Here is a 25,960-nt window from a genome sequence, read left to right on the forward strand (position 1 = left end):
TAAATTGCCTAGGGAGGTTGTTGAATCTCCAGTATTGGAAATTTTTAACAGCACGGGAGACAAATACCTGTCAGGGATGGTCTAGAATGATGCTTAGTTCTGCTATGAGTTCAGGGGACTGGAGTTTATGACCTCTTGGGGCTCCTTCCAATCCTATTATTATATGATTATATGAAATGTATCCAAACCAAAGCTAGGGGGAAGGTAGATATGCTGGAGGGTACAGATAGGATCTAGAGTGACCTATACAAATTGGAGGATTTGGCCAAAAGAAATCTGATGAGATTCAATAAGGACAAGTGCACAGTCCTGCACTTGGGATGGGAAAATCCAAAGCACTGCTACAGGCTGGTGACTGAAAGACTAAGCAGCAGTTCAGCAGAAAAGGACCTGGGGAGTACAGTGGATGAGAGGCTAGATATGAGTCAACAGGGTGCCCTTGTAGCCAAGAAGGCTAATGACATATTGGGGTGCATTAGTAGGAACATTCCCAGTAGATCGAGGGAAGTGATTACTCCCCTTTATTTGGCACTGGTGAGGCCACATCTGGAGTACTGCAGCCAGTTCTTGGCCATTACAGAAAGGATGGATGTGGGCATATTGGAGAAAGTTCAGCAGAGGGCAACAAAAATGATTGGGAGCTGGAGCACATGACACCTATGAGGAGAGGCTGAGGGATTTAGACTTATTTAGTCTACAGAATAGAAGAGAGGGGAGATTTGATAGCAGCCTTCAACTACCTCCAAAGGCTATGTCTACACTACAGGGTTTTATTGGAAAAAGATATGGAAATTGCGAACCGCAATATGAGTGCCTTTTTCCAGTTGTTCTTTCGGAAGAGGCTTTTCTGACATTTGGCCTGTCTACCTGGGGCCAAATGTCAGAAAAACCTCCTCTTTCGGAAGAACCCTTATTCCTCATAAAATGAGGAATACAGAGCTTCTGAAAGAGTGCATCTGCTCTTCCAAAATAAATTTCGGAAGAGCAGACCTGTTCTCTGGACACGGCAGAGTTTTTCTAAAATACCTCTAGTATCCCGGAAAAACTCCATAGTGTAGACATAGCCCAAGAGAGAGGCTGTTCTCAGTGGTGACAGATGACAGAACGAAGAGCAACAGTCTCAAGCTGCAGCAGGGGGAGGTCTAGGTTGGATATTAAGAAAATCTATTTCAGTAGGAGGGTGGTGAAGCACTGGAATGGGTTACCTAGAGAGGTGGTGGACTCTCCATCCTTAGAGGTTTTTATGTCCCAGCTTGACAAAGTCCTCGCTGGGATGATTTAGTTGGGACTGATCTTGCTTTTAGCAGGATGTCAGACTCAATGACCTGCTGAGGTCTCTTCCAACCCTATGAGTCTATGATTCTGTTTTGGATCAGAAAATGTTATTGATTGATGTAGTTACTGCACTACATTTTTTAATGGGTAAAATACATCTCAGTGTGAAGGGCCAACACATTTAAGGCCTCTGAATCATTTAAGTCCTTCACTTGAGTAGCTTGTTTTGCCCAATATTCATTCAAGCCCTGGTTCTACTCCCTTTCCACTGACTTCAATGGGAATTGGAACAGGTCCTCAGGGCGTGGGGCATCTTAACTGATCAGAGACCTTGTATGAATGTAAGAACTGTGTATGAGTTCTATTAGCTCCAGTCCTGAACTATAGTTGAAGAGCTAGTGTTGTGGGTCTCTGTATACCTGGAGTATCTTTGAGATCAAGGCCAAGAGAAGCAAAGGGCAAAAATAAACCAAAATAAGTAGGCAGTAACCAAGAAGTCTGCCAAAAGAGAATTCAAGCCATGAAGGTCATTTGTAGCTGAATTTTTTCATTACCAAATGGGAAAGTCATGTTAAATAATAGCAGGATTTCTTTTGATCTGTGACACATGCTTTGAAAGGAAAACCAGACAGAATGTTGGGTCAATTGTTCATTCTTCTCATGACGAGAAACTTACATGCAAAAGAATTTTTTAAGTCCACACTAGAAAACCTGATTAAAGTGTAAATCCTAGAACTTCTATAGGTCAAAAGCAGAGAAGGTGGATGAATGAAATGAGAGTCCTGTGAAGTTTGGTAACTCTAGTAAGAATAAATCTTCAAAAAAAAATCGCCCTCCATATTAAAATATCACCAGATTGGCCAGATGAATTTTTCTTTAGGGGCTGTGAGTAGGTGTCTTCTTAGTGAAGTATCAGGAATACACAATCAGCAGAAGTAGACATTGGATTACACAGAACCCATTGGTCTGTTCCAATGAGGGAACTCTTATGTTCTCAGTGAGTGTCTGATCCAAAAAGCCCATTGGATTCAGTGAAAGAGTTTTGGATTAGGCCCTGAATGCCAGGTGATCTCTCATTCAGAGTTTACACTCAGAACAGCAAATTATTTCTGTGTATGGCATCTTGCTGTTTAGCAGAATTTCTGTTATTATGTAAAAGTGTGGTAAGATGACTTGCTAACATGCTGGGTGTTTTGCCAGGACAGAAATGACAGCATGTGAACTATAAATGGGAAATGTGCTCATTCCAGCACCCACATTTTAAAACTGTCATGTGGAAATTCTTATTAAATCAACAAGTGGCCCATGATTGCAAACCAAAGGGGGAAATTAAGCTGGTGAAACTCAAAGCAGAGAGTCAGTGAAGTACTGACATTTATAACCGTTGTACTGCAGTAAAGAAAGAGCTGAAGCCAATCCACACGAAGCCATCTTTAATTTTACTATCCCATTTGACTAGGCTCCTCAAAACATATTTGACATATGGTTCGTAAACAGTTTATGAAAATGGTCTCTAACCCCACTAAGTGTGTCAGGTTTAAAGCATTTTGAACTGAAACAAAATCTTTGATCCGATGACATGGTCACTGGGCCCAGCATTCTCTTCTGCAATAAAAGCACCATTTTCCAATTTCAATCTTCTGATGGCAAAACAACAAGAGAACTATTGTACTTTAAAAGGAAAGCCATTGTACAACACCCTCCAGAATGCACCCTAAGTCAACAATAAACATTTGTCTTCAGGATGATGATAAAGTGCATTGATGATATATTATCCTGTCATTCTTTCCTTTAGCTGAACGTCCAACCACATTAAGATTCCTTTCAAGGTGGATTTTTTTAAAAAGGCCGGGGGGGGGGGGGGGGAGAGGAAAGGTGAAGACAAGGCTATTTTGGGAAAGATATGTTGTGAGCAGCAGCTCAGCAGATGACCTTTCCTTCCTGCTCCCCCCACCCAAAAAAAATACTGGTCAGAGGAGCTGGCTTATACAGTTTCGATATTTATGAACCCTCACTAGTACAGAGAGCACACAGTCAAAACATTCCTAGTTGTTACTTGGACCGCTGACCAAACTGCACAGTAGAGGGAACTTTTTACTTTCATGTAGCTGTAAAGGAATGCATAGCTGCAGATGCCCAAATAGGAAGGGCAATCATACTGCCAGAACCAGCTACTTTCCGGAGATCAAAGGCATTCTAGCGTTCTATTGTTTTCATCACAGTTGGTATGAACACTGCAATTTTTCTTCGCAAGAAAAATCACCCAAGTGGGCTCACTTTACATAGGAGGCCAGTGGGAAGAATCTTGTGTGATATTGTAACCTTCAATTCCATTCCACATAGGCTCTGCTATACATTAGGCACCAGAGAAAATCAGAATAACTCACACAAGACTCAGTGAGCTAGGGGCACATCTTGGTTTCATTCATCTTCAGGTATTCATAGAAATAGGATTTAATCTTACCAGTAATAGTAACTCCACCATTTGCTTGGGAAGTGGGATCTGAAAGTACATTCAGGTCAAGGGTGAGTCTACACTGCCCCATTATTTCGAGATAACTAGCGTTGTTTCAAAATAACAATGCGAGCGTCTACACAGCCATTCTGTTATTTCGAAATAACACACGGCTTATTCCGAAATCTATAAACATCATTCTGCAAGGAATAAACGCCTGTTCCAAAATAGCTATTTTGAAATAAGGTGTGTGTAGATGCCCCACTGCTGCTATTTTGAAATAGCCCCTTACTAGGACCATTCTAAGTTATTCCTGCCCAGTGTCTCCTGGGGCTCTAAACTGAGATAACACATGTACGTTAAGAAAGCCTGCTAAGACTAATTTTGAGGTTTCCCTGCGGTGTAGATGTGCTATTTTGAAATAAGCTATTTTGGAATAACTATTCCAGAATAGCTTATTTCAAAATAAGCATGCAGTGTAGATGTACCCCAACTGAATGTTTTCAATCTTCTGTTTTTTCTTGATTTTTATTAACCATTTGCATTTCTTGCTGCTCCTCTACATGCTATTGAGGCTCTCTCACTCAGTTCATCCATTTGTATATTGAAATGATCCAAGTATTGCAACTTTCAGCATCCCCCATTAAGTTATTAAATAACTTTAATCTGTGTCTTGTCTGGAAAAAGTAGGTCCCAAATATTTATGTTCTTGGAAATCTAAATGTGTCTTAACCATGAAGTTTGTATACATGTGGGTGACTTTCTCAGATGATGTCTTTAATTTTTCATTTTTATCAAAATTTGGGACCATCCTACAACTTTTCAAAATCTAAAAGTGGCATCTTGAAAGCTGTAACCCATAGAATGTATTTACTAGATGTTTAAAAATCATCCATTAAAAAATAGATGAGCAGTATTAATGATGGAGGAATTCTAGCTGTCATGGATATGTTTAATTAAAATACACAGAAAAATAAAAGTTGGGGATGCTCTTCAGCGAAAGTATTACCATTAGATCTCATTGACCAATATGTTAGTATTAAGTCTAACTAGCTCTTTAAAATCCAGCAATATTTATAGACCAGCTTCTGTGTAACTTTGGTTTGGTTCACTCTATTTTATCTTTATATTTCTACATACCAGGGTAGCTGTGGCCTTTAAAAACTTGCCAGTTTTATTCATGATGAGCAGATAAGATTACCTCAGTGTCCACAATGTTTCTTTGTACCTTTTTATTATCTATGCTGTAGGAAATACCTTGAATATGATAAATATTGAAGTTATTTAAGCACAAATACTATTTAGTTATCCAGGCAATTGGCAAGTTTTTACTTGGTTGTTCACCATAGTGCATTTGGCTTTTGTTTCATAAGAAGAAACACCTGAAAATGTTTACACAAAGAGTTACAACCATATTAAATACAACAGGAAGCTGTTGTTTGAAATATATATTTTAAAAGTCTAGTTGATGGTGGCTTTTAAGCAAAATGTGAGCTTATAAGATTAAAATAATCATCAGGAGGACAGTTTTATATTTGGAAATATGTATTAGAGATTTCTGCAAGAAACACATATTTTAGCACGTTCTTTCAACGTCTTTACTGGAAACCATAATATAAGCCTCACTAGATACATTTTTGGCATACATCCACATTTTTCTGAGTAGTAGAGTTTCCAGTAGACAGCTGACCTATAAGACTTAAAGCCTCAAGGCATAAACTTGCTAGCAGAAAGTTATTCCTCATACAGAACTAGCCCATGAGTTAACAATCTTCCCTGAGATAGGGCCAATGTGTGCAACTCCTGCAGCAGCCCAAAAGGGAGATTAGGATCTTGTCTACACTAACCTTCTCTCATCCCTATCTAATCTACGTGACTTTTTATTTATTTTTATTTTATTTTTATTTGCGTAGCTGAAGCCAACATACCATGGCATCTTCTGTGCAGTTAGGTTGGTGGCTGATGCTTTCCCATTGACTTCAGCTACTCTTCTTGTCCTGTGTCCCAATCTTCCTACTACTCTAGCTGAGGGTATGTCTACACTACCACCCTAGTTCGAACTAGGGTGGTAATGTAGGCAACCGGAGTTGCAAATGAAGACCGGGATTTGAATTTCCCGGGCTTCATTTGCATAAAGCCGGGCGCCGCCATTTTTAAATGTCCGCTAGTGCGGACTCCGTGCCGCGCGGCTACACGCGGCACGGAGTCCGCACTAGTGGACATTTAAAAATGGCGGCGCCCGGCTTTATACAAATGAAGGCCGGGAAATTCAAATCCTGTGCTTCATTTGCAACTCCGGTTGCCTACATTACCACCCTAGTTCGAACTAGGGTGGTAGTGTAGACATACCCTGTGGGAGTGCACTGTGCCCATTTATACCTGGCACATACATGCCACTGCATGCACTGAAGGCAAAGCTCTTTCCTTCTGTGTTTCTCCTTTTGTATTGCAAGTGCCACTACAGTGGGACACCTGTACTGTATAGAATTGTTCTGTTATTTGACCTGCACTGTGATTTAAAGCCAAGTAGCAGGGCTATAAGCACTTATTTAGATATCCATTTTTATTACATTAACACTGCCAGCAGTATACCTGAAAGTCATCAATGCTGCCGAAAGGGAAGATAACATAAAAGGCAAGATAATATAAAAACTCACATACTAGAAAAGAAATTTTCTCCTCTGACAATTCTTTTGTCCACTACTTGTGTCAAGCTAGGTAATGTACCAGTCAGGCAAGTCAACTGCATTGCCAGATCCCTGAGCAAGGTAAGAGGGACAGATCCATGCTCCCAAAAGGGGTGGAGCCTTGGGTGGAAGGGGGCGGGGCTATCCAGCCAGCCCCCCCGTGCCACCTGGATTGTGGCATGTCCCCATCCCAGCTCTCAGAGTTGCCCAGAGTGGAAATATGCATTCCAATCAATAAGTACAAGGGTTATGATGAATCCCCTGAATGATAATTTTGCAAGTTTGAAGAACAAGATAAAAGGATAGTCTAACTAATACTGTGTCCTCCATTTCTGTGTCTCTGGGAGGATAAATGAGACACATTAAATACAAATAGCTTAATGTTCTATACCCATACATTTCCTTTCTATGGGCGACAGAATAAAATCAAATGCAACACTATACAGTTTAGAGGTACCAGGCCCGACGACAGGGAAGGCAGAGGGGACAACTGCTCCAGGCCCTGGTGCTTCAAAAGGGCCCAAGGCTCTCGGCTGTCGCTGCCACTCTGGGCTGCTCTGTGGGCCTAGGAAGAAAGCCAAATTAGCGGCAGTAAAGGTGAGACATGTCGACCTTGACAGCTCATTGTAGGGTCCTTGGACTGGAACCTGGAGTAGTGGATGGGCCAAGATTCCCCAACCAGCCAAGGGAAAAGTAGCACAGTCCTGGGCCCTACACTGCCTCTAGGCTTTCCTGTCTCTCAACCTTCAGGGTAAGACTTCATTCCTGTGGAGCATTCATTTTTAATGCCTTGGCTGGACTTCTGACCTTCTGGCCCAGAACCTCTTTTCCATTCTCTGCCCCTTTGGCCCTTGCTCACTTCCTGGAGAACCCTAAGTAAATGCTGCTGCTGTTCAGATAACTTCACCCAGTAATCTTGGGGGTATCTCTGGGCCTCTTGTTAACTTCACTGGTTCTCCAGAACCTGCCTAAATAGGACTTGGATCAGGGCTGCTAGGACAATTTGTGCAATGGGGATGCTGAGAGCCATTGAACCAAACTGTGAACCCCGCATGTGATGGAAATCACTTCTAGCCACGGGGTGCAGCAGCATCCCCAGCACCCGCACTTTCAGCACCTATGGCTTGGATCTCTTTCCACGGCCTGTCAGCCCCCTTCATAAGTGAGTGATAAGTCTGAGGAGAAACTCAGGTGGATTTATCTGCCCTTTGCAAAGTAGGCCTCCATAGTCCCCTTTCTCCTGTCCTTTTCCTATTATGGGTCTTCACAGTCTCCTTATCCTCAAGCATAAGTCTTTCTCCACGTGCAGCCTGCCAGTTTAACTAACCCCTTCTGAGCCAATTAACCCCTTCAGGGGCGGTGAGGAGAAAACCCCATCACAACCTCTAAAGGTGTGTCTAGACTACAGAGTTTTGTCGACAAAAGTGGACTTTTGTCGACAAAACTATACCTGCGTCTACACTACCGCTGAGTTCTGTCAACATAACGTCGACAGAACTCAGCAGTTTTGTCGACGCTGGTAAACCTCATTCTACGAGGCATAACACCTTTTGTCGACAGAGTTCTGTCGACAGAAGGTGTTATTGCATCTAGGGTTGTGTCTACACTACAGGGTTTTGTCGACAAAGCAGCTTGCTTTGTCGACAGAACTGGATGTAGTCTAGACGCTCTTTGTCGACAGAAGCTTTGTCGACAGTATCTGTCGACAAAACTTCTGTCGACAAAAGCCTGTAGTCTAGACGTACCCTAAGTCAGTCAATTGGTTTTGAGCATTGTATCCCTTCTCAGAAGCTGCAATAGCCCATAAAAAATTCTTGTGCCTGCACATAGAGGTTACTTTAAGTCAGGCTTTCATGTACTTTCATGTACACAGTAGAATTCCAATATCCATCTATTTTTTCTGCATATTTTTATGGGCTGATGAAAAGCTCAGGAAGTCCACGAGCTTCGGATCAGGTTCTAAATGAATTTTTTTTAAAGTAATTTTCACCACACTTCTGTAAGTACTGTACTTGTTATTTTCTGGCATTGCCGATGTGGCAATGTTTGCTATTGAGGCACACTAGCTACCCTGCTTGATAGGAACAATGAGTCACACGGATTTCCTGAGGAGTGACTTCCAGAGGCAGTGTGAGGTTTCTCGATTCCCAACAATACCAATTAGATGGTCCCCTGACACAAACAAACTTCTAAAAAAAAAAACTTTCACTAAAATAATGGTATGCCTGCTGGCTGGATTCAAAATAAATCACTGCTGTCTTTAAATAATCCAAACAGAACTCATCTGGGAGTCTGCATAGCAACACTGCTAATGAACCAGCCTGTCCTATCTAACAACTGTTGATATGTAAGATGTAGCTTCCAGAGAATTCAATGAGATGAGAAGACTGTACCAAATGAAAGCTACAAAGGGGGCTGACTTCATACCACTGTTAAGAATGAAGTTGATCAGATGTGTGCAGATTCTGAGTTATTTGGAATTGGAAACTAGATTCAGAGGCCAGCTGCCTTTCAAACACTTCCTGACAAATCCATTGCAAACTACCAGGAGCATACTGGCAATCAAAATAGGCCTGGGAAATGGGTTGAGAATGGCCCTCCCCATGACATCACCCCTGCATGCCCCTCAAGCCCCATCCCCTGCGTCATGTCCGGCACGTGGAGCAGGCGGTGGGTCAGGCTCTGCGTGCTGCATACAGCACGGACGCAGAGCCGCTTGGAGTGAGGGGCAACAGCATGTGGACATGACAGCCTCCCGGACGATGGCCCACCAGGAAATTCCTGGTATCCCGCTGGGCCAGTCCGCCCCTGCAAACTAGTGGGCATTCTGTAATTTAAGAACTCAATTTATACTTTTTAAGAATCCTTAATATATTCATACAGTGCACTATTTAGTTATTCAGAGATAGTTCAAAAAGCAAATTAAGGTTTCTAAGATGAAATTAGCAGCCTGGGGCTCTCTCTTGATTTGGAAAGAAATGCACATGAGCTCAGTTAGAAAATTAAAGAAAATATTTTCCTTATGTTTCATATGGCCCCTCAGGTGCATTTCATCACGGCGACCTGCTCCGGTGAAGACAACACGCTTACAGGTATGGATAGGCTTCTAAAGATAAAGTAATTTGCTTGATTATGATACCATATTATCCTGCTTTCAATGGACAAATAAATATGGCCATAAATATGCCACTTATAATATTCTATATAAAAGACCTAATGCAACAAACACTAACAAGGTGGCCAATCCTGTAACATGCTGAGCCCCCTCAGTTCATCAGGAGTAGAGAGACATAGATCGTTGCTGGATCAGGCCCTACGCAAATATCATGAGCATAAGGTTTTACTGTGTTAACTTAGAATAAGCAACAGTCTGATTAAAATAAATAAGAAGGGGATGTGACTCCAAATCAAAGGTTAATTAAAACTTACATCCACTTCTCCTTGATCAATGACATAGAAGTTGTCTCCTTCATCACCTGGAAGCAAACACATAAATGATGATTCTTTTCACAATGTCTGCTGGATGGTTGGTTATACAAATCACTTCCAATCCCCACATTTGATTCCACACATATATGCACAGATTCGCAGAGCGGATTATTTAAAGACAAAAAATCATTTTTTAACAGCCATGCCTCATTTCGCAAATCAAGAAGAAGCATTAGGGCCAATTATTTACATTTTTTCTCAGTTATATTAGTTTTGATTTATTTAAAATGAAGGCAAACACATTAGAAAGTTTTAATACCCTCGGGATACTAAAATCCTGCTTGACTTGCTCTAAGTTTGCAACTAAGTTGCCAAACCCGGTAACTGTACACAATACAGTGTGGTGCTGAGCACACTCTCAACAGCTACGGAAAATATTTTCCATCTTTTATTACTCAGGGCCAAAGTCCGCTCTTTATTCATGCTGAGTAGCACTTTCTTCTGTGAGCAGCCCCCATTTAAATCAATGTGGATACTTTTTTATTAGTTTTATCACTATTTGGATTGTGGTAGCACCTAAGAGCACAGACGCCATTTCGTGCGCGGGGGTCGGGGGCAGCAGCCGTGCACTCCAGGACACTGCTAGCTTTTCATTCCATTCCCCAAATGCTAAGGGAGTGAGGGGAAAGTACTTTCATTCCGTGCATTCCTCTCACACCTGGCTGGTGAGCTCCCTTCACCAGCCAGGTGTGAGAAACATGCACAGAATGCAAACACTTTCCCCTCACTCCCTTAGCATCTGAAAGGGATGAAAGCTCCCCATCCCCATGTGTTCAAAATTGCACCCTTGCCTAAGAGTCCCAGTCATGGGCCAAGGCTAGGTGCTGGACAGTGCAAAAGAAGACACTCTCCCGCTCCAAAGAGCTTACCATATAAATAAATACTTAGATACATGTGGAATAAGATACTGCTGTATGTGAGCAAAAATAGTAAAATGTCTGGCCCTATGATTTTCTGAACTTCTGAGAGAGCCATAAATTATACACTTAGAAAATGTGTAAGGAAATAAGCGTGGAAATTTACCCTGTTGTATGACTGTTTCACCGGCAATGTGCATAACGGGGAACATGGCATCAAATATGTCACTATAAAAGAAAATAAATATGCATTATTGAGTTAAACATGTTCCTTATTTAATCAACAGTACTGAAATCACTCTGCTTTGTTAATCCTCCTTTAATAGATTTTACAGAAAAGAAAAAAGAAAAAAAGAAAAAGAAAAAAAAGAGAAAAAAGGGGGGGAAAGGGGTTAATTGCAGCAGTCCCCAGCTGGCAAAACATAAGAAAAGCTCATTCTGTCGGAACTATGGTTTAAAACTAAGACTCAACCCACTAGCGCTATTTTGAAAGAACTTCCAACATGTAAATTACAGTCCCATTCTTAAATTAAAACATTCTACAAACTAGCCAGCTCATGCTTTTTATTCTCTATTTTCAAAAGACCACACTTCCCTTTTAGACACCATAAAGTGGCCAGATTTTCAAAAGAGCCCAGTGTGTGTCACAACGGAAGCTGCTGGAAGCCCAGAATAGAAGCACAGCCCCTTTTGAAAATGAGGCTCCATTTTTACCAGCACAGCCCACTGCACAAACCAGCATGCATTCGGAAATGTAGAAGACTAAATTAAAATAGCATACAAGCTGGCAAGGGAGTACACTTCCAGTGGAGAGGTAAATATATGACTACTTTGCTCAGTGACTTTAGCAGAGCTACCAATACAATGAGAATTTGGCCAATGCTATGGAAACGCAAACACTATAGAAGAGCACTGAACTAGTTCATCTTTCCTGGACTCCACACAGAACCATGATTTTAAATATATAGGGCAAGTATGTCACTGGCCCTTACAAAGTCAGGTTGGGAAGTAAGGGACATAACCCACCCATTACCATCACTTTAAGCTACCTGCCCAGACCACCATTTTGCACACAGGGAAGAGATCAGGCCACAGAGAAGCACTGTTTTTCCTTCCCCCATGGGTAGTGGATGGGGAGCAATGATTGGGTGGAGATCCTGAGTTATTCCCTCCACACATCAATTCATCAGTGTAAAAGGCTGAAGGAAACCACTTCTCACTGCCAGCAAAGGGGAGGAATTGTGACTGGCTTCTACCAAAGTGGAGCATCTACTTCCCACCCCTTACAAAAAGTGAGATGTAAACTCTCTCTCTAGCCCACAAAATGGGAGCAAATTTCTCTCAGACACAAATGAGTAAAAACAATGATGGAATTTAAAGTGTTCACCAAAATAGCCAGGAAGTCAGCAACAAACCTGTAGTGAATTTCAATCCCTTATATGGGAAATGCACTTTGTAAAATCTCATTATTAGCTTGTTTCCTGTCCAACAATTTCATAATCCATTCAGATTCAGTTATAGGAAATGTTCGCTTATTACTCAAGCTGAGCATATCTTTCCTTCTGAGCAATCAGGATATTTCCACTGCCAGGACACAATGACATGATTAGCCTGCAGTCCTGTGTAAGGGGCAATCCACAGCTATGGGAATGTGCCTCTCTCAGAATTCCTCAGTGTGCCCATGGGTAATGTGTTCATATTAGCTCTATCTTATGCTGGGGCCAGGTAACATGTGAATAGGGAACCTCAATTGTCTCCCTGTGTTACAGCCTCCTCTAAGCCCAAGCAGAGATCTAAGGGTACGTCTAGACTACAGGCTTTTGTCGACAGAAGTTTTGTCGACAGATACTGTCGACAAAACTTCTGTCGACACAGAGCGTCTAGACACATTCAGTTCTGTCGACAAAGCAAGCTGCTTTGTCGACAAAACCCTGTAGTCTAGACGCAATCCTACAGGCAATAACACCTTCTGTCGACAGAACTCAGCGGTAGTGTAGACGCAGGTATAGTTTTGTCGACAAAACTCAGTAGTCTAGACACACCCTGAGTGCTCACTTCTGCAAGGTGTGGAGAGAGTTCTCACTAGAGTTGAAGATACTCTGTGCTTTAGAGGGTCGGGTGCCAAAAGATTATGCCATTAAATAGCAAAATCAGAATGTGAAAGAGTGTCAAAAACAAAATGTAACTGTTAGAACAGATTTGCAAAATGTTTTTTGGATGAAATACAAAGAAATAACCCCACACAATGTCAGCTTTTTATCTCTTGTCTGAAGCTTGTGTTTTATTTATATCCTAACAAATGACTGTACAAATAGTGGCTGATAAATTATGTATAGCACTGCACCATTCTCCAAAATGGTTTGTTGTCAGATTTCTAAACATGTCTTTCTTTTCTCAAAAATGTTTTGAAACTCCTAAGTTAAAAACTATTGCTACAAGGATTGTCAAAGGAATAATGGAAGAGATTTTTGGAAATAACTGTTTAGCATTACCAAACTAATACTGTCCTGCTTAAATTTACAGGAATACATGTGTATATTACTATGATCCTCTATTTACTAGAGCAAATGTTTGATTTTTTTTTAACAGAAACTTTATAGACACACATAATTGTGGGTTAAATGATAGCTAGCAAGCAAGTCAACCAAATTTAATGTTGACATTAATTTGCATTTTCAGATAGTAATATGTGGGTATAACTGACATACAAGTTTAGGTAATCAACCGTTATGCGAATGTCACTGAAAATATCTATTCGTGTTTCTGGTCCTCCATGGAACTATTGTTCCTAATGTACGTGGGTAGGCTAAAGTTTTCAAAAAATAACTATGATTTAAAGTGATTCAGATTTTGGATCCCCCAACTTGAAACACATTAAATGGACCCAATTTTCAGAAAATGCTGAACATCCACCCTCTGAAAATCAGTCCCTTTTAACACGTTTCAGGTTGGCATCCCTCAAAACTGAGGGACACAATATATCACAAAACCCTTCTCAAAACCTTAGCCAAATAACCTACCATACTCATAACTCATTGTGCCAAAATTGAGCTTTGATTTAATTTAGGCTTGTATGGAACTGATGTTGAAACAATACGTACCATTTATTGATTTTGATTAGCAACATACAAAATAGGCTAAATAATTTTAAAAATTATACCCTGAGAGAGCCATGCCAATTATTTTTTCTTAAAATTAAAAAATGTGTTCAGAATCTGTTCAAGCCTGCATTTGAAAATATATCACATTCATTTTTATATATATACATTTTCATGTTTAATATACAGTTTTGTGTTAGAAAACCTGAGTCTGAGTGAAGAGTAGAAAACAAAGTTTGTTTTAAAATATAGATGGACTCGGGAAAACCAACAGAGCTCACTAAAGAGATAATACAATCAAGGCTCAAATGTTGACCCTCTTCTTCTTACTACAAGGTATAGGTGTTATTTTTAGAATTGTTCATAACAAACATAGAATCATAGGCCTATAAGGGACCTCAGGAGGTCATCAAGTCCAACCCCCTGCCCAAGCAGGACCAATCCCAACTAAATCAACCTAGCCAGGGCTTTGTCAAGCTGAGACTTAAAAGCCTCTAGGGATGGAGATTCCCACCACCTCTCTAGGTAAGCCATTCCAGTACTTCACCATCTTTCTAGTGAAACAGTTTTTCCTAATATCCAAGCTAGACCTCCCCCACTGTAACATCTGTCCGTGAAAGGCATAAACATAGAAGTCAAGTGTTATAAACAGCCCTGACATAAGAAACAGGTGTGTAATAAAATCATAAAAGATTTTGTGGAAGGAGGGAATGAATTTTTATTTCCAATTTGCTATTTTTTATATATTTAAACATAAACACATAAATGCCTCCAAAAATGTATTTGTCGTGTTACTGGATTTTAAGAGGACCAGACTGCTGTACCCAAAGGGGGGGGGGGGCTGCCCCAAAGCTTGTACAAAGGGGGCCACGTGAGGTGTCAAACGAAAGCTTGTGTTCTACTGATTTTATGTATGTTACTCTTGTACTTGTGTGATATCTGTATGTGGAGTTATAAATATGTACTCTGTGTTGATGCTGGAAAATTCTCTGTCTGAGACAGAGCAATGGGCAAGGAATGTTCAGTCAGTGACTATGCTAATTAGCAAGATTCCAGAGACAAGGCTCTCATAGAGGCCAATACACACCTGAGGAATGTGTCTGGAACCTGCAAACCAGCCAATATCATGACTGCTGACATGGGACACAGGGATAGGTCACTGAGCCATGTGACCTGCTCCAGCTTGGAAGATACCAGGGATGGATATAAAATGCCATGAGGCGGACTCCATCTTGCTTTCAATTCTGCTCCTGATCCCAGATGCAGCCTTGCGAGGAACAGCGCACTGGGAAGAATCATTGGCCCGTCCTGACATAGGATGTACACCAGAGACTTTTAAGATAGCAGTTTGTAACATCTCTGCTAAGAGCCTGCATCGAGAACTTGGTGATTCGATGCATGTAATGTCCTTAACAACCTTACTCTCATGCTTTTCTTTCTTTTAGTAATAAACCTTTAGATTTTAGATTCTAAAGGATTGGCCCAGCGTGTTCTTGTGGGTAAGATCCAAAGTGTAAATTGACCGGGAATTTGTGGCTTGTTCTTTGGGACCGGAAAGACCCGTTCGGGGTAGGTGAGATTGGGTTCTGTAACCCCTCCCCTGTGTGTTAGGCCTGGGGCTGACTGTGGCACAGAGAGAGCTGAGGTGTCTGAGGGGTTTTGCTCGTGAGGCTTCCTGCTGGTCAGATTGGCAGCTGAAGCGCTCGGTGTGACTGGTTTGTGGCCTATTTGGGAAGGGTCTCCAGTCAGGGGCTGTAAGGAGCCCTGAGTTTGAGCAATTCACCCTGCCAGATGCCCTCAGCGGTGCCCAGACCCGGCCCGGTCCGTCACAGTATTAAAAAAACAGTCTGTGGTTATTCAAGTGCACACACCCCAGGATGGTAACACAATGATATAAAAATCTAGGCAATCACTAACTAAATCTTCATCCAAACTTTAAAGCCAATCACCATGATTCTGTCTTCTCCATATTACTTTCCCTATTTACTGCAGCCATACTGCATGACTTGCCTCTCCATCAAATGTTGACTCGAACCAAAGTTTTCTAATGGCACGGAATGCTAAAGTAAATGGTTAGTGTGTATTGGGTCGGTTTTTAGTCAATGATGTGGTGTTTAGTCAGTGGGTGGTGGGTGAAAATTGCGAACACAAGATATTACTTTTAAATGTATCCTTTATATTGTTCCTAGGTGTGTTGTTTAGGTGATCAAATGAGGCTCTAGGGCATTGTGTTTGGGTTTTTCAATTACAGATACAGGTGGTTGGAGTTAACAGGGCTGTCCCAAAATGACAGTGGGTGTGTCTACCAGCGAGGAAGTAGGTAACTACGTGGGGGGGGGGGGGATGTGGGACGGGATGGAATCTCCCAGCCCGGACTCGCCCATGCTTCGCTGGGACCGTGCGCAGGATGGGTAGCGCCCTGGGATCTGCGTACGCCCAGGTCAGTCCCGCTCCCTGCCAGCCAACTCTCTCCCCCTGTTCCCCCCCCCAGCCAGCCCCGCTTCTTGTCGGCCAGTCCCCCCCGGCACCCAATCTCCCCCGGCAAGCCCTGCTCCCCCTGACCAGCCCTGCTTCCCGCCAGCCGGTTCTCCGCCACTCCTCCTCCTGATCTTCCCCAGCCAGCTCCACTCCCTCTGACCCCCACCAGACCTGCTTCCCGCCGGCCGGTCCCCCCCGATCTCCTCTGGCCAGCCCCACTGTCCCCGAGCCCCTCGCCACCAGCCCTGCTTCCCGCCAGCCAGTTTCCTGCACACACACATCCTCCCTGACAGCCCTGCTCCCCTCCCAACCAGTGTCCCCCCACCGCCTATCTGAGATCAAGTGTGTCCGGTATTTTTTTTGAAGCCACCTGGTAACCCCAATCCAGGAACCTCCACCTGAAGGACTTCCCATACTGCTGCCTCAACGCCCTACTCAAAATTTCCTTCAAAGCTTCCTAATTCACTCTCTTTAATGTTAATACTGCTTCTCCTCAGCCTTCTACTCCTCTGTGCTCAGGGGGAAAAGCTTTAAGTCTATTCTGTGGCTCCTCCAAAGTCTCTTGTGGCTACCTCTTGAAAGGTGGATTCTTGTTGCTCTGTCAGAAGAAGCAAAACCCAGTGCTCCAATCAGAAGGTTTTTGGGGGCAGTTTTTGGCTTGGAACCACTGATATAGGGGCACTTTATTTACACGAGGCTCCCACTGGCTCTACATGGAAGGACTGTCAAGTTTCAGTCACCAATAATAAACTCCACAGAGGGTTATGCAGATTTAATTTTTAGTAACTGTCACATTATTAGATTTTAAAGGGAGCAGACAGATCACTGCTGCGCCCATAGTGGGGATGCTTACCCCAAATTCTGTACAAAGTGGGCCATGTGAGGTGTCACACGAAAGCCCAGACTGTCACAGTAACTTTGTGATAATATCATCTAAAACAGTAAATGAGATTACAAACAAAGATTCTTAGCTACACATAACATACAAATTTGGTTAACTAATTCAAAAAGGTGAAACTGAGTAATCTGATTAGACCTAAAATCTCTATCTATTCCATCAAAAAATACTATCTGTCTTGTCTCTGAATATCAAAATTTAAAAGATTTTTAAGAATTGCAGATATCAAAGACTCACAGCAAGTTTTAACATGTTGAGGATTTCCTGAAAGCATACAAGAGGACTGCAAACAACTGAAGTCAGATCTGAAACCTAGGGGCCTGATTTCTCTCCTGGCTTCCAATTTATAGAAATTTTTACAACTAAACAAAGTGGACCAATTTTTCTGCAATGGGTATAACACAGTACACAATTCTGACATGGTAGCCTTTCACACACAGCCTGCTCACGTGTAAAGCACAACAGAAGGTGAACAGCAATAAAAAGTAGGCCTCAGAATTTTATCATGAAAAAAATGGTAAAAATAAATAAATATCATTTCCTGTTACAATGAGGTTATTTTGAATCAACCTAGAAAGTGGGATAGGAAAAAAAACAGTGCCTACTATCAGTAACACAATGCTGGCAAGAGACAAATGAGAACAAGCTTAGTAAAGCCAAGTGAGAGAACAGGATTTCAAACATTTCAGAATCACACCATAGAAATGGCTATACAAGGAAACTATGGAACATAATTTACCAATTTCAAAATCAGACTTGTTTTCAGTCTTCACTGTGGTGAGTAGATCATACAAAAGGAAGATGAAAATAGATAAAATGTATACATTGTCCAGACTCCCTGACACAAATGAAAAACTCTTATTATATCTTCAGGTATTGTCAGACTTTAATCAGAATTATTTCATTGTGCCAGCAAATTCAGAAAATATCCAGTGCATGTGTGCGATATATACTTTCTCTTCCTTTGTTATCACTTTACCTAAAAAAAAAAAAAATCAATCTTGTTGAGGGTAGGTTTGAAAAAATATTAAGCTGATCTGGTACAGTTCCATAAAAACTCTACTGCACTCTCTCAGCTTTTAAAAAAACATTATCATTTCTTACTCAGCAGTGTTGATCCTCCTTGTTTTCATATACAGTGAAAGCTTTGTTATCTGGTCTCTATTAACCAGAAAACTTTGTTAACCGCTGCCAGCCACAATACTGCCTCAAGTTCAGGCGCATGCGTCTGACTCCTGGCTGTCCAGCTGCCTATTGCAGGGCTTCTGACAGCCAGCACTGCCAGATGATATCATCAACAGGCGCCTCCTTCCCCCTCCGCATGCCTCAAGCTGCTGGAAGACAGATCTGCAGATAGGGGGCAGGGGCAGAGCAATAAGCTTTGTTATACAGCACATTCAGTTATCCGGCATATTCAATTAACTGGCAACTCCCACTCCCCAAAAAACAAAGCTTTCGCTGAATTAGAAGGTAAGAGAACATGTTCCATGGCAACCCTATCTTTCAAATTCTTTGTTTAGTCCTACTCTGACATATCTGAGTACTATTGTAGGTTTTATGTCTAGCTTTTTTCTTTTGTATGTCTAAGATTTTCTTAGAGCTAATTTCCTTAAATGATGACGATTGCATTTCTAACAAATGTTGAACCTGCCCTTCTTACTAAGGATCAATAAAGTAGAATTTAAGACAGAGTAATGATCCCATCTCATTAATGTTCGTACAATGAAGATTTTATAAAATAAAATGTGAAGGTTCTTGCCCTGTGCAGCATAACCATTTAAGTGTAAGAATTCATTCTATTCATTCATTATTCTTGTTTTATCTCCCTGCACCTTCAGGTGTACAGGCATCCACCCATTTCCGTCATTTATTTTAGTTATGTGCTGATCGGTGCAGGCTTCTGTGTAGTGCTGATCTGTTCAGTGTTGTAGCCATTGTCGGTCCTAGGATATTAGATCGACAAGCTGGGTGAGGTAAAATCTTTCATTGGAGCAACTTCTGTTGGCGAGAGGGACAAGCTTTTGAGCTACCCAGAGCTTGTCTTCAGGACTGGGGAAAGTACTAAGAGTTTCAAATTAAATACAAGATCAAACAGTTTACTATAAGTAGTTAGCACATATTCTAAGGGACCATTCAAGGTGAAGTGATGGTCAGTTATCATCCATGTCATCATAGGACAAAAAAGGGGAGTTAGTGGGTTACAAACTATTTATTAAGCCATAAATCCAGTGTCTTTATTAAGACCATGATTTTTAGTGTCTAGCAGAGTTATGAATTTAAACTCCCAGGCTCATATTTCAAAAGTGCTATGCAGGTTTCTTTTGAGGATGAGAACTGATGGGTCAGATAAAGAGTGACCGCACTCTATTTATGGAGCTTACATAGTATAAGAATGTACAATTGCTTCATTTTGGCTGCAGGCATACGTACTGGATCTTTTATTTAAAGAAGGCTCCAAATACATTTTTATTAGAGGCACAGAAGGACGCTATCACAAAGTCAAAGCCAGTGTTCGTATGCATCGGGATTCTATAAGTATCCCAGGGAAATGTTATCAGAATAAAAAAATCAAATACTTTAGGCAAAGTATTCATCTCTAGTCTAACTAGAATGAGGTCAATAGATTTGAGTCAACCAAAGTTAAAACATGGTCCTATTCGTTGTATATGAGAATATGGGATTTGAATTTTTATGATCTAACTACAGTAATTCCTCATTTAACACGTGACCACTTCATACATTTTCGCAATAGCACGATTTTTTTTTAGGGAACGTTTTTTAAATTACATGACCGTCCCCAGAATAACATGATTTCCCCAGCAGGCCCATTGCTGGCAGCTGTGCGGGGGTTCCCCCGTCTCTCTGCAAAGCGGTGGAGGGTTCGCCACTTGCCGCACCATTCCCCAGTGACCCCCCCCCCTCGCCAGACGCAGTGCGGATCACGGCAGACCCGTCACAGGGGCATACTCCCAACCCAATCCCGCTTCCCTCTTCTCCCCTTCCCTACCCCAGAGCCAAACACCTCCCCTTCCTGCTGTAATCCAGTCTTTCTCCCCCAGCCTTATGTCCCGGTCCCAACAGATACCACCGCTTGAAACACAATCCCCACCTTTTCCATTATTTTCAATGGGAATATTGACCCCATATAACACGTTTTCACTTAACACGATCATTTTCTGAAACATATCTATAGTGTTAAATGAGGAATTACTGTATACTCATGCATTTACTACTTTCCTTGTTTCTTTATCAAACACACCTACAGAAGATTTGTTATCATAAAAGCAAAATATTTAGAATGAATCTCTAATAGAAAATTGCTTTAAAACTATGATGGAAAAGCAATGTAGAAACATAGCAGCCTAAAAGCAAATCTTTTTTATATTTATTTAATACAAAACAAGACGCCACCAATGATAAATGACAACTATAAAATTATCACATTTAAGCACTTATTCTGTGTGTGCTTTTAAGTATATTTCCTCTTTGATGCCAAGCTCCCTTTTCTGGACTATTCCTACTATTTCCAAGTAAGAAGAGTTGCTATATACTGTTCATCATAAAATAAAGGTAAGTACTCAGATGGTAGGCTAAAACTCTTTATAAGTGACACAGCTGAAGATGGCTAATTACTATTTGCCAGTTTCATTTTGTTACTGTGCTTGAAATTCTTTGAATATATTTTAGAGTATGTTGGGATTTCAAACAATCCTAACATTTTTCAATTAAATAGTACAAAATGCACTAGTAGCCAGTTGCATGTGCTAAATATCCTACATGTGAAAAAAGTAATAGCGCCCTTGGACATTATTTTAAACTACTATCTAGATCAGGGGTGTCCAAACTTTTTTCAAAGAGGGCCAGATTTGAAGAAGTGAACATGCGTGAGGGCCGTCCCCGCACTCTCAGCCCCAAGGCGGAGGGCCTGCAGGGTCGGAGGCGGGCGGAGAGCGCAGGGCACGCCAGCCTCACGGCGGCCCGGGGGCAGGGCGAACCCGCAGCTGAGCGGGGGAGCGGGGCTGCGGACGTGCCCTACAGGGCAGGCTCTAGGACCGCGGAGGCCATGGGCGGCGGCGGCGGTAGCGCGGCCGGAAGCGGCGCGCTGGGCGCGTCAGTTCAAAAGAGCGCCGGGGAGCCAGGAGAGGGGAAGGAAGCGGGGGCCGTATTAAATCGGAACACGGGCCGCAATTGGCCCGCAGGCCGGACTTTGGACATGCCTGATCTAGATAAACTACAGTTAACACAAACAAATAGTATACTCTGTGCATTAGCTTTGCACTTAATTGTACAGGATATGCAGTAGATATAAGTAAAACCCGCTCAACCTCTTCTAATGTTTTCATTTAGTACTTTATTAACATTTGAGATGTAAGTTTAGATGAAATTACTTAATGAGACAGACAAATTATATAGGAAATAAATTATTTTTTTGTTTGCCAACTGGATAGTTCTATGAATATTAAAGATGAACAAATAATTGACAGAGAATTCACTCTAAAAATTTAACCTGTTTTCCCACTATACAGATCTGCTTGTACTCACTTGGACTATATCTATATTACAGAGTTTTTGTGGAAAAACATCCGCTTTTCTGCAAAAACTCGCAGAGCGTCCACACTTCAAGCGCGTTTTTGCACAAGAGAATAAAAAGAACAGAGGGGTTTTTACGCAATTGGTATTCCTCTTTCTACAAGGAAGAATGCCTTTTTGCAAAAGAGTTCTTTCGCAAAAAGGCGTGTGCAGACAGGGAAGATGGGTTTTTTGCGCAGAAAGAGGAAAAAGCACAGGTGTCCTGGTGGCCATTCTGTGCATACCAATCAATGCTTACTTTTGAGAGAGGGACCATGCAGTCTGGACGCTCTCTTTTGCAAAAGCCCATTGCTGTCTCAATGTGCTTTTGCAGTATGGATGCGCTCTTGTGCAAGAAGTTTTTGCGGAAGATCTCTTCCAATAAAAGCTTCTCGCGTAAGAAGCCTGCAGTCTAGACGTAGCCTTAGAAACATTGTTTACAATTTTTTTTACTTTGTGGATTTGCCACAATATGCTCTGAGCATTCAATGTGTGGTATTCAAAATCTGAGTTATGTTTGTTAATTGGGATCATTCACATGAATCACGGGGCATTACTTCCATCTCCTGATAAGAAGAATGTAACTCCCATAATCAGCAAGAAGGTCTGAACAAGCCACTAGCCTGATTTTTTCAAGGGCAACAGACACAGTATGGAAAAAAATAGAAAATTATAAGAACCCGGAAATATGTTTTATTTTTTCCTTTCCATGCTAGATAGCTCTTGTCTGAGACATCATTACTATAGGAAGTATTGGCTAGACTCAGATTTTAAATGTCATTTGCTCTTACCGTATTTTCCGGCGTATAAGACGACTTTTTATACTAAAAAACATCCCCCAAAAATCAGGGGTCGTCTTATACGCCGGATATAAACATACAGGCAGTCCCCGACTTGCAGGTACGAACGGGGCTTTTCTCGCCCCGGAGGACACGGACTGCGGGACCTCGTGGTCCCGCCGCCCGTGTACTCCGGGGCGAGAAAAGCTGCTCCGCGTCTCCCTGGTCTGCAGACCAGGAAGACGTGGAGCAAAGCCGCGGAGGGGCCCCGCTGCCCGAGCCCCTCCATGGCTTTGCAAAGTCTCGGGGGAAGCCGGCAGCGGGACAGCCCAGACGCGCCGCGGCTGTCCCGCTGCCGGCGTCCTCAGAGGCTTTGCTCCCGGTGTCCCTGGTCTGCTGGAGACGGTCCCCAGCAGACCAGGGGCACCGGGAGCAAAGCCGAAGTGGCCGCCACCGCTTCGGCTTTGCTCCCGGTGCCCCTGGTCTACTGGGGACCGTCTCCAGCAGACCAGGGACACCGGGAGCAAAGCCAGGGAGGCGGAGGGGTCCCGCACCTCTGAGGCTTTGCTCTAGCAAAGCCTCTGAGGCGCGGGACCCCGCCGCGGCTGCGGCTTTGCTCCCGGTCCCCAGCAGACCAGGGGCACCGGGAGCAAAGCACCCCGCTGCCGCTGCGGCTTTGCTCCCCGTGTCCCTGGTCTGCTGGGGGGGTGGGCGCAGCTAGTGCGTCCCCCCCCCCCAGCAGACCAGGCTTTTGTTGTGGACCCTGGGGCAGAGCAGCTGGGGCGCTACCGGTTGGCCTCTTAAGGGGGGGTAGTCTTATACGGCGAGTATAGGCGAAAACCTATGTTTTAACTAAAAAATTAGGGGGTCGTCTTATACGCCCAGTCGCCTTATACGCCAGAAAATACGGTATTTCTTGTTTTTAGCTTTCTGTAGAGTAGTTTTGTCTACCAGAAAATTCCCATGGTTATCATCAACTAATTGTATTATTCAAGTACATAAAAGGTTGTTACAAGGAGGAGGGAGAAAAATTGTTCTTCTTAACCCATGAGGATAGAACAAGAATCAATGGGCTTAAATTACAGCAAAGGAAGTTTAGGTTGGAGATTAGGTAAAATTTCCTAGCTGTCAGGGTGGTAAAACACTGGAATAAATTGCCTAGAGAGGCTGTGGAATCTCCAGCATTAGAGATTTTTATGAGCAGTTCCAACAAACAGCTGTCAGGTATGGTCTAGACCAGCGTTTCCCAAACTATGGGCTGTGGCCCGGTACCGAGCCATGGGAAAAAAATACCAGGCCTCACCGTGGCTGCTGGGAGGGGAGCGGGGCAGGACGGGCTGGGAGGAGGGGGTGGGGTGTGGGAAACTGGCTGCCGGGAAGCAGAGTTGGAGGCAGCAGGGCTGTCCGGCAGAGATGGGGCGGGCAGGCGGGCGGGCGGCGGAAGCAGGGCTGGGGGCAGCGGGGCTGTCTGGCGGAGATCGGACACCTGGCAACCCTACCCCTTCTTACACCTTCCTTCCTATCCAATTACCCTACCCCCAATCTGCTCCTGTTCCTGCCTCCTGGAGTGCTCATGCGGTGCTGGGTCCCCCAAGCCCTGGCCCCGGCTGGGTGGAGGATGCAGCCGGGTGAAACACTGAAAATGTATTCATTTTTAATTTTTTTGTGTGTTTATATTTTTGGGCTGCAAAAAACAGTACTGAAAAAAAACGGGTTCCAATTAAAGTAAAAAGTTTTGGAAACCCTGGCCTAGCCTGCTTTCTATCCATCTTACAGTCCATTTATCCAATCCATATTCCCTTAACTTGCTGGCAAGAATATTGTGGGTGACCGTATCAAAAGCTTTGCTAAAGCTGGCACTGGGGGCTTTGGGAGGACCAGAAACAACATATTTGAATATTCATCATTTGCTTAATGAATATGCAAATATGCAAGTGAATGTTACCGGTCCTCCAAAAGCTCGTCAATGGATTTACTGGTCCCTGTGTCAAAAAGTTTGCGAACCCCTGGTCTAGACACGTAGGCTATGTAAAGACTGCATCCCTCTGTTGACAGAGGGATGCAAATCTAGCACATCGAAATTGCTAATGAAGCCGGGACTTAAATATCCTGTACCTCATTAGCATAAACACGGCCGACGCTTTTTTCTAAACAGAGTTTTTTTTTAAAAAAATGGTAATCTAGATGCGGATCTGTGGAAAATAAAGCCTTTTTTGACAGATCCTGTATTCCTCAAAAAATGAGGTTTACAGGATCTGTCGAAAAAAGGTTTATTTTTGACAGATCCGCGTCTAGACTGCCGGGGGGTTTTCGAAAAAACTCTGTTTCGAAAAAAGCGGTGGTCATGTTTATGCTATTGAGGTGCAGGATATTTAAATCCCAGCTTCATTAGCAATTTTGATGTGCCTAACCTACATCTCTCTGTCAGCAGAGAGGTGTAGTCTAGACACACTTTTAGGGTACGGGACTGCATGACCTCTTAAAGGCCTGGTCTATATTTGATGAGGGAGGTTGGCATAAGATACGCCATTCAGCTACGCAAAATGCATAGCTGGATTCGACTTACCTTGAGCCGAGCCACCATGGCGTCCACACTGCAGGAGGCTGATGGGAGCACATGCCCCCAATGGCTTCCCTTACTCCTTGCAGAATGAGGAGTACAAGACGCTAGTGGAGGCTGCCCTCAGCATTTGATTTTGGGATCTACACTAGACCCACTAAATCAGATGCTAGAAGATCAACCTCTGGAGAGCTGATCTTCTGTGCAATACAGACATGCCCAAAGTGCCTTCCAGTCCTATCGTATCTATTTTTGGCCAACAGTGTGTTTGATACTGTAAAGACGTAGCAGAAGAGACAGTGTCTCAAAGTAATCACACACACACACACACACATTAAATTACAATTACTGTCATCCAGTTTTTGGACAGTAGTACATATTTCGGTGGCAAACATCCTGAATGCCAAAGAAATACATGGTACAACTGATCAATTAAAGTTTGACATGCCTCCCCCTTTGCTGACTGCCATGTTACATACGGCTGCAACCATGTCCCACGTTTGTCTCGTTAATTTCCATTCTGTTGTGTGCTCCCACTCTTGGAGATATCAAAGAACTCAGCACAATGAAAGCATATGTTTTGGTCACAGGGATGAGGAACCTTTTATCAGTCAGGGGCCATGGACCCACAGCAAAATCAGTTAGGGACCATACACAAGCAAAAAGCAAAACAACAACACCACTCTCCTATTCCCATGTGAGAAAATGAGAAGCAAAAATAAAACTCACCTAATTCACCATGGGCGGTGGGTGAACTTAGGGCTGAGAGAGGCAAGCCCACAGCTGCCCAGGGCCCCCCCACTGTAGAGTCAGCT

General features: G+C 42.8%; 1 protein-coding gene across 3 annotated transcripts in view; it reads right to left on the bottom strand.

Annotated features, from left to right (window-relative positions):
• Positions 1-25,960, bottom strand: part of PRKAR1B (protein kinase cAMP-dependent type I regulatory subunit beta) — a 162,107-nt gene that overhangs the window by 57,657 nt on the left and 78,490 nt on the right. For 2 of the 3 annotated variants that reach the window (XM_075899535.2, XM_075899534.2), the window contains exons 5-7: positions 10,930-10,991; positions 9,847-9,893; positions 6,875-6,982 (exon numbers count right to left, since the gene is read on the bottom strand). In XM_075899535.2, coding sequence (XP_075755650.1) covers positions 6,875-6,982; positions 9,847-9,893; positions 10,930-10,991 — 217 coding nt within the window. The remainder of the gene's footprint in view (positions 1-6,874; positions 6,983-9,846; positions 9,894-10,929; positions 10,992-25,960) is intronic. The other variant, XM_014580848.4, reaches the window with a different exon arrangement.

The sequence above is a fragment of the Pelodiscus sinensis genome, chromosome 15 (assembly GCF_052426305.1).
Source record: "Pelodiscus sinensis isolate ZL-2025 chromosome 15, ASM5242630v1, whole genome shotgun sequence".
Taxonomy (NCBI): Eukaryota; Metazoa; Chordata; order Testudines; family Trionychidae; genus Pelodiscus; species Pelodiscus sinensis.